This window comes from Corvus moneduloides, chromosome 30 (assembly GCF_009650955.1).
Source record: "Corvus moneduloides isolate bCorMon1 chromosome 30, bCorMon1.pri, whole genome shotgun sequence".
Classification (NCBI taxonomy): Eukaryota; Metazoa; Chordata; class Aves; order Passeriformes; family Corvidae; genus Corvus; species Corvus moneduloides.
Genome location: NC_045505.1, coordinates 1628814 through 1640423, shown reverse-complemented (window position 1 = coordinate 1640423; position 11610 = coordinate 1628814). Strand labels below are relative to the sequence as shown.

General features: G+C 63.4%; 1 protein-coding gene across 1 annotated transcript; it reads left to right on the top strand.

Annotated features, from left to right (window-relative positions):
- The first annotated feature begins 7788 nt into the window (after positions 1-7788).
- On the top strand, positions 7789-9186 carry LOC116436779 (zinc finger protein 3-like). The gene is made up of 2 exons (XM_032094167.1): positions 7789-8011; positions 8196-9186. The coding sequence occupies exons 1-2, from the start codon at positions 7960-7962 to the stop codon at positions 8780-8782; spliced, it is 639 nt and encodes a 212-aa protein (XP_031950058.1). The 5' UTR covers positions 7789-7959; the 3' UTR covers positions 8783-9186.
- The last annotated feature ends 2424 nt before the right edge of the window (positions 9187-11610 follow it).

The following is an 11610-nucleotide window of genomic DNA, read 5'->3' as shown; positions in this document are numbered from 1 at the left end:
AGCCCCTGGGGATCCACGGGGGATGCAGAGATCCACCCGCAGCCCCTGGGGATCCACGGGGGATGCAGAGATCCACCCGCAGCCCCTGGGGATCCATGGGGGATGCAGAGATCCACCCGCAGCCCCTGGGGATCCCCGGGGGATGCAGAGATCCACCCGCAGCCCTGGGGGAGGTGCCCACGCTGGAGCGGGCGGATGCCTGCAGGAGGCTGTGATCCAGGGGCAGAGCCGGTGCAGAGAGAGGGCCCTGCTCCCAGGCTGGAGCAGCCTGGCCTTGAAGAACTGACCCCATGGAAGAGTGACCCACGCCGCAGCAGTTTTGGGAGGACTGCTGCTCGTCAGATTGGACCCAAGTCAGAGACGCTCACGGAGAACTGTCTCCCGTGGGAAGGGACCCCACGGTCTCACAGGGGAACAACTCCTCTCCCTGAGCAGCAGGAGAAGCCACAGGAGATGAACTGACCACAATCCCCATTCCCTGTGTTCTGCGCCATCGGTGGGAAGGATGGAGGGGAGGGGGAAGGTGTTTTGAAAGCTCTTCTTTCACTTCTCATTATCCTGCTCTGATTTTGTTATGAATAAATTCACTTTACATCTGTAAGGTGAGCCTCTTTTGCCCAGGACGGTGTTAGATGAGGGATCTCTCCTGGTCCTTATCTCAACCCATGAACCCTTTGTTATATTTTCTCTCTCCTGTCCAGCTGTGGACAGGAGTGAGAGAGCAGCTTTGGTGGGTGCCTGGAGTCCAGGCAGCATCAATGCACTACAGACCTGAACAAAAACTCCCTGGGCAATGATTCCTCTGTGATCTAAAGCCCCCACCCCTCACACGACAGCCCCGTCCCACAGAAATGTCAGCCACTGAGCCTCTCGCTCTCCACAGCTTCACTGCTTTGGTGCCCAGTGGTTGCCACGGGGCCACCATGGCCCCTCTGAGCTGGGTTTGGGTGGGGTTTTGGTGGGTCTGCAGTCCGTGTTGTCATGTGGTTGTTCCAGTTCACAGACCACGATCTCTGGGCTGGCCACTCTGGGGATCTATTTTTAAGGCACGTTTAAGCTGCAGCTTTGTCCATTCTGCTATTCATGTTCAGGTTGGCAGCTCCAGGACTCGCTGTGATCCACCTGTGACTCACATGCCAGGGCCATAAAATTCTGAAAAACTTCACTGATCAGCCCAGCAATTCCAGCCATGCTGTCTACTTTTAAATAACACAAAACTGTCAACCCCTCCTGTGCTCACAGGAGCGCCACAGAGCAGGACAGCAGCGCAGCAGCCAGAGCTGAGGACTCCCGCAAGGACAGAAGGACAGCGTGGAAGGACAAACAGAGCAGCTCTGAAAGCCCTGGCGAGGCCGGAGGCGGCTCTGGGGGCGGGGCCGGGCTGGGGGCGGGGCCAGCGGAGCAGCGCGATGGCTCCAGCGCTGGGGCCGGGGGCGCTCCTGGGGCGGCGAGGGGCGAGTGGGACCCCCGGAACGGGAACCCCCGAGCCGCAATTCCCGGGCACGGGAACCCCCTGAGCTCCCATTTCCGGGTACTAGAACACCCTCCACCGCCATTCCCGGACACTGTGACCCCCCTGCCTCCCCTTCCCCAGCATCAGGTCCCCCCTGTTCCTCCTTGTCTGGCCCCGGGGCCTCCCTGAACCCCCCTGAACCACCATTCCTGGGTACTGTGACCCCCTACATCCCCCTGCCCAGCACCGGGACCCTCTGTTCCCCTTACCTGGCACGAGCACGTCCCTGAAGCCCCATTCCCGGGAAGGGGACTTCCCTGAACCCACATTCCCCGTCCCAGGACACCCCCTGAGCCACCGTTTCTGGGCCCCGGGACCCCCCTGAAACTCTATCTCCGGGCCGGGGACTCCCCCCTGTCCTCCCCGTTCCCGGCACCGGCACCATCTGAGCCCCCATTCCCGGCACTGGGACCTCTTTGCACCCCCATATCCAGGTCTGAACCCCCACTCCCGTGCACGGGGACCGCCCGGCACCTCCATCCCCGGCGCTGAGACCCCCCCGAGCCCCCTTATCCCGCACCGATACCCCCTCGCACCCCCTCTTCCCCCGCCCCCGCGCTCCCTCGGGCACTTCCGCGGCTCCCAAGCTGCGCCACCGGGATCCGCCCGGCGAGCGGTGACTGCCCCCGGCACCGGGACCCCCCTCCCGTCCCCGGCTCCTCCCGGGGCCTTCTGGAAACAGCAGCGGGAAGAGTTCAACAATTCATCATTATTTCAATTGATTTCGTTGGTTTCCCGGGGACAACCGGCGGGAGAGCACCTCACCACAAACCTCCGGGAAGGAAACAAAGGCTGGGGGGGGGGGACAGAGGACAAAACCGATGTAATAGAAGGAAAAAAGAAAAACAAAACTAAAATTAGAATAGATTTTACAGTACAATAGCATAAAATAACTATGGGGGAAAAAGAAAATAATAGCAGAGCTTGTTCTGTTGGGACTTTGGGTCTCTTCTCCAAGCTCCGAGCTGGGTCTGAGCCAGGAGCCGGCGGGCTGGGAGACATCGCTGTTGAGGAGCTGAATATTTCCGAAACTAAAGTATCCAGTGACACCTTGAGGTTCCAGCAGTCCCCGCGCACACGTTCGATTCCCTCCTTTCAAGCTGAAAGCTCAGCTCCACTTGTGACTCTGCTTTGTAGCGATGAATGGAAACATTCCCCGCAATTCCCGTAGAAAGCCCGGGAAGGTTCGTGCTGGGAGAGCTCCCTCGGGGCAGCCCCGGCTCCTGCCCTGCTTGAGTCCCTCTCGAGCCCGCTGTGCTTTCCAGCTGCTTCGCTCTAGCTGCCCCAAATGCCCGTGAATTGCACGGAACTGGAACAGATCCGAGTCCTCGTGGCTCGGGCTAAGGGCAGGGAGAGGTCACTCAGGGATCGCCATGGCGGCCACAAGAGCCCCGCCGTGGGGAGATGAACTGGATTTGGGACGGAGCGGATCAGAACAGGAGAGTGAGGAGTAAAATAAACCCTGGAAAAGAACCTTCTCGCGACCTCTTTCTCCTTGCCGGACTTCACTTTATCCCCGGCTGTTCCCTGCTGTGCCCAGCGGGGCAGGGAGAAGGGATGGGAGTCGCGGTCAGTTCGTGCCGCTGCTTCTCCCTCGGGGACAGGAATCCTTCCCTGCTCCGGCGTGGGGTCCCTCCCATGGGGTCAGTCCCTGCCCTGGCCAGCGGGAGGTCCCTCCCATGGGGTCAGTCCTTGCCCTGGCCAGCGGGGGGTCCCTCCCATGGGGTCAGTCCCTGCCCTGGCCAGCGGGGGGTCCCTCCCCAGCCGTGCGGTCACTCCCAGGCCCGGCCCTGAGGCGCGGGGCAGTCGCGGGGCAGCCGCGCTCCGGCCCCGTCAGCGGCACCGCCGCTTCGTGCCGGGCAGGAGCGGCAGAAGGAGCCGGGCGGCGGCGGGGGCTGAATCCCGGTAGCAGCGAGGAGGAAGAAGAGGAAGAAGAGGAAGAAGAGGAAGGGGCCGGGGCCGCCTGCGGTGTCCGATCCCCGGCAGCAGCGGGGAGGCCTTAGGGAGCGGCGGCGGGCGGGGCCCTTTGGAGCCGCCCCGAGGGCTCGGTGCCGCCCCGGGCCCCTGAAGGAGCCGCTCCGCGGGACGGGCGGGCTGGGAACGAGAGAAAACCCTGAGAAAAGAAGAAAATCCGATCAAAGAGCCGCACCGAGGGGCGTCTCCGGCGGCCCGTGGCACTGAAGGAGCTGCACCGAGAGACCGGCGAGGAGCCCGGCGCTGAAAGAGCCACAGCGGAGGGCGTGGGATGGGAGGTGCGAATGGAATAAAATAAGGAGAATGGAATAATAAATTCTAGAAGAACTGCACGGGGAGTGGCGGCTGCGCAGCGACTGAAAGAGCTGCAGCGAGGGAGCGTCGGGGCAGCAGCGCGGGGTCTCGGGCGCTCCGTGTCACCGAAAGAGCCGCAGCGAGGGACGGGCGGGACGCGGCTCGGATCGAGCCCTCCAGCTGCGCGAAGAGCGGCGACCCCGCGGGACCGCGCCGGGGCCGGGCGGCGGCGGCAGCCGGAGCCGGGGAAGCGGCTTCGAGCGGCGGAGACGAGCGGGGCGTTCCCGACCAGCTCCGCTCAGCCCTCGGGCACCGGGGGGTTCCGGGGTTGTTCCCGTCAGCTCCGCTCAGCCCTCGGGCACCGGGGGGTTCCGGGGTTGTTCCCGTCAGCTCCGCTCAGCCCTCGGGCACCGGGGGGTTCCGGGGTTGTTCCCGTCAGCTCCGCTCAGCCCTCGGGCACCGCGCTGGGGCCCCGCGCACTTTTCCAGCCCGGCCGCCCCCACGGGCGGGGCCCCGCGGCTCCCGCTGCCGCCGCCTCGGCCCCGCCGAGCCCAGAAATCCCGAAAAATCACTCTCATGCGCTAAAGAACCTTTTCGTGCGCAGCCAGGGGTGCAGAGGGGGGGATCCTTATGAAGTCCCCTCCCCTCAGTCCCTCCTGGGCACGGCTGGGCATTAGCGCAGCTCCCGGGGCTGTGTCCCGGCACCGGCTGCTGCCACAGGGCACGGGGCTGCCGCGCTTGGGCATTAAACGCGACCGATTTGGGGAGCAGGGACAGCCACAGAAACCCTCGGGGAGCCCTCGGGAGCCTGGAGCTGCACGAGGGCCACAAAGGATGCCCTGGACACAGCGATAGCCCCAGCAGCGGCTCTGCCCCCCAGCACGGGGCTGTGTCCCAGACCCCACGGTCCAGCCCGAGGTTTGGGGGCGGCAGCGGAGCTGCTGGACGGAGAACAGACGGAGGAGCAGGAGCGGGAGGAAGAGGAGAGATAAAGAGGGAGGGGCGGGAGGAAGAGGCGGGACAGAGGAGGCAGGAAGAGGAGCCTCCACGTGCATCCATCGCTCTCTGCGTCCGCAACTTTCGGCGCCGGGAGCATCGCTCCCCCCATCCCGCAGGTGACCGGGGAGGGGCAGCTCGCCCCAAATATCTTGGGCGGTGCCTGGGTTTGTTTTGGGAGAGGGGATTTTTGGAGCTTGGAGGACTCCAGCACCGAGCCCCAAATATCTTTGTTGGTTCCTGGGGGAAGGGGGATTTGGTGGGGCGGGGGAGGGGAGGCGGATGTTTGGATCTTGCAGGACTCCGAATGTGAGTCGCAAATGCCCCTTGGGGGATATTGGGGAGCCCCCGGCACGCGGGGTTTTGGGGGTGCCGGTGGCGGCTGCCGGGAGAAATGGGATGGGGCGGGATGGGGCCCGGGAAGGGTGGGATGTGGATTGGGGTGTGGGATGAAGTGTGGCGGAGGGGGATGGGTGGGATGGGGCCTGGGATGAGGCAGCCGAAGGTTGGGGATGATGAGGCCGGAGGGACCCCACTCCTTAGGGGCGTGCGGGGTATCCGGCAGCTCTGAGGGAGTTTTGGGGCACCCCTAATCCTGAGGGGGTGGTGCTGGCAGCGGGGGACACGTGGCTCCGGCAGCTCTGGCCCCAGCTGAGCCCCCCCCGCCCCCAGCGCCCCCCGGAGCGGAATTTGGGGAGGGGGAGGTGGGGGCGGCCAGGCCGGGCCCCCCCGCGCTGTCCCGGCGGGGGCCGAGTGCGGGCGGGAGCCCCGCGGGGCCCGGCCCTGCCCGGGCACGGCTGATGCCGCCCGCCCGCGCTCCGCACTGGTCCGGACTGGTGCTCCCAGTGCCGTGCGGGGCGGGGCCGCTCTGGGGACCCCCCAGGGCACAGCGCGGCTGCTTTGGGGCTGTGGGCACCGCCCGGCGCTGGGCATGGGGCGTGTGGGGGCAGCTGGGGCCGCACTGGTGGCACTGGTGGTGCTGGGAGCCCCCCCGGCCGCGGGCGAGGAGCTCTGGGGTGAGGGGAGCGGTGGAAAATGGGGGACCCGTTGGAAAGAGGGGGAGAGCAGTGAAAAAGGGGTCGGACTCCTCAAACTGAGTGGGAGAGGGGACTGAGAGCCCCAAACCAAGCGCGTGGGACACTGAGGCTTTGGGGGAAGATGAGAAAGGAGAGGGGGATGGGGGAGAGAGGGAGGAAAAAGCGAGTGGGATCCTTCCCCTTAGTGGGGTCGGTTGGTGGATGAGGATTGGTGGATGATGGGAAAAGGGTGGAAGAGGGGAAAGAATAGGGGGTGGGACCTCCAGATATGTGGGAGGTTTGTGGAGAACTCCAAAGTTGCTGTCATGGCAGGGGACTGATCTCCTGTGGGAAGAGCTTTGGCCGGAGCACGGAGCTGATCTCCCAGCGCAGGATCCAAGTGGGGGAGAAGTCCTGTGTCTGCCCAAGCTTTTCCCAGAGGTCCCATCTCGGGGGAGAGAGACCCTACAGGGGCCAGGAGTGCAGGAAAAGCTTTGGTAGGAGCCCCAACCTCAGCAGGCGCCTGTCGATCTGCACTGGGGAGCCCCTATGGATGCCCAGACTATGGGAAGGGCTTCACCATGACCCCAAGCCCCTGGAACACCTGTAGGAGCCACCTGGAGGAGGGTCCCTACAAGTTCTCGGCTGCAGGAGAGCCCCAAGCAGCCCAGGTCCCCCCAGAACCACCACCTGAAGCAGAAGGTGGTGACAACTCTCCATCCCAGGGCCCTGGGAACACTCTGAGGTCTCCAGGCTGACCCACCCCAACCAGGGGCTCACACCAGCCCTCATCCTGCCCCTAAAATCCCTTGGGATCTCCTGTCAATCTGTGCATTCCCTGCTCCCGTCTCCATCCTGAGATGAGACCAGAGGGGTGGAAGTCCCCACCCAGGATGACCACAACCTCCAAATTTTGATTTCCACCCACCAATTTTCCCTCTTTTCCCCTATCTGGATTCCTCCCCAGTGGGTGGGAGCAGCCCAGAGCCCTGCACTGCCCATCCTGACCTGTCCTGGCTCCATTCCCATTCCTCCCGTGGGGTGTGAAGGGTTTGGGGGAAGAGGGGAGGAGGAGGAGGGATGGAAGAGAAGAAGGGGGGAAGAAGGAGTGGGAGAAAGGATGGAGAGAGGAGGAGCAGAAGGTGGGATTAGGGAGGAGAAGGAGGAGGACAGATGGAGGAAGATGAGAAGAAGGCGGAGGAAGAGGAGGAAGCTCGTGGGTCCAGCACTCCCAGAATTTGCAGGCCCCTCACCCCAAGGAGCATCGATCCCCCCATCCCACCTGGTACCTGGGGAGGAGGAGCTTGGCCCAAATATTCTGGGGAATCCCTGGGCCGGTGTTTTTTGGGGGGGATGTTTGGATCTTGCAGGACTCCAGAGCTGAGCTGTAGGTGCCCCTTGGGGGGACCTTGGGGGGTCCCTGTGGCAGCTCCTGGCAGAGCCCTGGCGGGGGTCGGAGGCAGTTGGGTCCCTCCCAAAGTGGGGATTGGGTCTGCCTGGGTCAGGCACCGCTGCCTCCGTCCGGGAGCCAGAGGCCTGTGGGACCCCCCAGTGGAGCCAGAGGGGGGAACCTCGGGACCCCCAGAGTGAGGAGAACAGAGAGGGGCAGTACTGGGACCAGGGGACCCCCGGCAGTCTGGAGGAGGGAACCCCTGTGACCCCCAGGACCCCAAAGTGGAGAGCCCAGAGACGGGGGAGCGCCGCCATTCGCGGGACCCTCAACAGCCTGGAGAGGGGGAGGGGGGGGACTCCTGGGACCCCCTGCACCCCGAAGCAGAGAATAAGGGGAGAAGAGACCTGGGGACCCCATAACCCCCAGCATCCCTAAGTGGGGAAATGGAAGAGTGGGGAACTTTTCAGATTCCTGGGACTGCCAGCAGCCTGGGGAGGGCGGGAACCAAGTAGAGAGGGGGACTCCCAATAAAAGAGGGACCCCCAGGAGCTGGGACAGGGGAGAATCCCCAAACACCAAAAGGGGAGAGACCAGAGATGGGGAACTCCTGGGTGGCTTTTTCAGGGCTGAATCTTGGTGTTTGGGAGGTTTTATGGATGGCCAGGTTTTGCATGATGCCCGGTGACTTCTAGAGATGGATTTGGGCAGAGGGACCTTCAAACTCAATGTGCTCATCCCAAACCAGGATTTTCCATTCCCAACCCTTTGGCTAGATGGAGGAGGAGGCTGTGAGGAAGAGGAAGATGCCCCAGGACCCCCAGGCAGGTGAGGAGGAAGTCAGTGCCCCTTTCCCCTCTGTCCTGCTCCATCTCCCAGCCCAGCATCGCCCCCGGCTGCAGGACAACCCCGCTGCCGACGCCGTCCTGCCGGGGACGGACTGGGGGGATCTCCTTCCCCTTCCCTGTGGCACAGAGGCAAATCCCATCCTCTCCTTGTCCTTCCTCCCCAGACAAGGAGCTGAGGACGGAGCCCAGGGAGGACAAATCCCCGCAGCAGAACCTGGTGGAAGAGGCCGTTTTGAGTAGCTCCACATCGCAGGAATCCAACAGGGAGGAAAAGCCTCGGAGATCCCACAGGAGGAGGGGCTGCAAACGCAGCCCAGGGTGCTCTGAGGAGGAAAGACCCACCCTGTGCCGGGAAGGCGGCCAGAGATGCAGCCAGAGGTCAGAGCTGGTGGTTCATGAGCAGCTTCATGATGGGAAGAAGCCCTATGAGTGTGGGGAATGTGGGAAGAGCTTCAGCTGGAGCTCCAGCCTGATCCGCCACCAGATGATCCACACCGGGAAAAGCCCCTGCAAGTGTTCCGAGTGTGGGAAGAGGTTTCACACCAGCTCCAGTCTCCTCCTGCACCAGCGGATTCACACGGAGGAGAGGCCCTTCCGCTGCCCCGACTGCAGGAAGGGCTTCTGGTACAACTCTGAACTCATCAGGCACCAGCGCATCCACACCGGGGAGAGGCCTTACGAGTGTCCCCAGTGTGGGAAGAGCTTCTCACAGAGCTCTCACTTGACCCAACACCAACGGAGGCACCGCTAAGGGAAGCCCTGCGAGTGCCCCGAGTGCGGGAAGAGCTTTGTCCTCTGCTCCAACTCCATCCCCCATCAGAGGACCCACGTTGGGAAGAGCCCTGGTGACCCACATTCCCTGTGATCCGTGTTGGAAAGACCCCTGGCTGGTGCTCTCCACGTTCTCCTGGATCCCCGTAGGCACCTGGGTGAACGCAGGGGCAGGAACATCCATCGGGACTCAGATCAACATTGGAATGTCATTGGGAAGAGCTGATTTTTTTACCTTTACACTCTAAAAAGTTTCATCTGCTCTGTCCCATTGTTTCTTCTGGTGGCATCAAGCAATCCTGGATGATCTTGGAGGTCTTTTTCAACCTAAATAGTTGAACCTAACTCCTTCATCCTGTCAAAACAACCAAACTTGGGGTAAAAATAAAGAAATTAAACAAAGGTATCTAAAGCTGCACCATTTAACCAAGATTTAGGCTTTAGGGGAATATTTGGGAGGATTTGGGTGTTGGGGCCGCAAATTCGAAGTTGTGCTGGCGGAACATGTCCACCTGAGCCCCTCTGTTCTCCAGGAATTCTGGTTGTCTGTCCCAATCCCTGGCCTGGGTCTGCCCATCCGGGGTGTCCCCCCCAAAGTGCCCAAATCGCTGCTGAAGTGCCCGAGCTGCTCTGGGCTATGGATGTTTCTGTCCCCCAGCCTGTCCTGGTTGGTGCCATGGGGGGTGGGAGGGGGTCTGGGGGCTCCTTGGGGGATTGGGAGGGGCTTTTGTGGCTCTTGGGGCCACTTATGCTGCTGGGAGGGGGTTTGGCGGGCTTTTGGGGCAGTCTGTGAGGGAGTTTTGGGGGTTCAGGCAGGGCTGTGTGGCTTGGAGAGAATTTGGGTGGGTGTTGGGGGAGATGGGAAGGGGTTTTGGTGGCTCTTGGGGCCATTTCTATTGCAGGGAGTGGTTGGGGGAGTCCTGGCTGGGAGCTGTGGGGTGGTTTGAGGGGTCTGGGAGTGGCTGTGGGGCTGGGAGGGGGTTTTAGGGCAGTTGTGACCTCTCCCCCAGACCCCAAAGCTGCCACCAGACCCCACTCCCAAAATGCTGCCGTCGTTGGGGGTTCCATGAGGTTCATCGTCCTGGCACTGCAGGAGAAGGTGAGGGGGGGTCCCCACGGGCTGTGTGTGACCCTCAGAGCGTGTGTGACCCCCCCCATCCCGGTGTCACCCCCTTTTCCCTCCCCACAGGGCTCCTGCCCCAGCCCCTGCTGCCCCGGGAGGGAATTTGGGGAGGGGGCAGAGGGGGTGCGCAGCCCCCGCCGGGGGATGACCCCGGCCCAGCGCCCTTCGTTCAGCACCGAGCTGGGCTTGGGGCCGCAGGAGGAAGAGGCCGGTGGGAAGCAGATCCTGCAGGGGGGACAGGGCTTGGGCTCAGGGCAAGGTCCTGCCCTGCACACCTGGCTCAGGTGTGAGCCTGCCCCGGGAAGGGAGCGGGACATTCCCATCCCCAGGGATCAGGGCTGGGAGCAGCGCTGGGACCACGGCCATGGAAATACTGGGAGCGACTGGGACCGCACTGGGGGGTGAATTATCCCCCCCAGCACCTTTCCAGGCCTCCCTGCCACCTGAGAAATGCTCGCTGGGCCTCGGCCTTGGCCAAGAGCCCCCGGGCTCAGCTGCTCTGAGCTCAGGCGCTGCCGGCTCCCGCAGCCCACCCAGGGCCGCCCTGCCCGTGCCGGGGCTGTGCTGGAATTCTCTGCTGCTGCTGCTGGGCCACTCGGGGGGTCTGGCCCAGCAGGAAAGGTGACCCTGAGCCAGGAGCTTTCCTTGGCCGCAGCAAAGCCTCGGCACGGAAAGACCTTCCCAGCACTGTGCCCTGGGCTGGGAGGGATTGTGCCACCAGAGCTGTCCCTCAATTTCTTCTGCCAGGCAGCTTTAGGATAAGGAAAGTGGAGAAGCCACTTAGAGGCCCCCAAATTGTCAAAAGCTGACTCTCAGCTTTCCGCAGTCCTCCAGAAGAATCCTGTGTGGGAAGCACCCTGGGAACAGAGTTTAGGTGCCAGGGCAGGGGAATTCAGAGCCCTTTCCTCCCCTGTGGGCCCAGGCTCTGGCCCTTGCCCTTTGCAATGGCCCTGCAGCTGCCAGAGGGGCCTTTTTGGCTCAGCTGAGAGCAGTCCTGCTGCAAGGCTGTCCTCGAGCTGCTTGGGCTGCACATGTGCCCAGGGAATGCTCATTGCTTGCAGTCTCAGGTGCTGTGGGTGTGCAGGTGTAAGTACTGCAGGAGGGAACAGCTCTGCTGGGGGCAGTTCTCTTTTTCTTGGTGGTTTTTCTGTTGAATGAACGTTCCCTGCCAGCTCTGGGCAGAGCTCTGTACCTGTATGTGCCACTTGTCTGTGGCACTGTGGCTCAGGAGGTGGCCAAGGGGAGCTTGGCCGAGGTGTGGGCAGAGGAATGGCCATCAGGCCAGGCTGGGGGGTCAGCGGCCGGTCAGTTGCGTTGCGTGGCCGCGGCTCTGGAGGCTTGTGTGGGAGCGTGTGCAGGGCTGGAAGGCTGGGGCTGCCGCCGCTGTGTCCCAGAGCCGGGAAGGCCGGGGCTGGCCCGGCCCTGGCCCGGCCCCGCCAGCTCTGCCAGCTGCCGGCGGGGACACAAAGGGCAGCTCCGAGCTGCGGCCGCTGCGCTGCGGCCGCACAAACGCAGCGCCCGCAGAGCTCCAGGGCAAGGTGCTGGCCCTGGCTCGGGGCTGGGCCGGGGCCAGCGGCAGAAAATCAACTTGCAGCTTGGGCCCCGCAGCAGGGAGGAGCAGCAATTGCTGGCTGAGAGAGACTCTTGCCAAGGGCCTGCGGGGCCGGGCCCCAGGGAACGGCTTC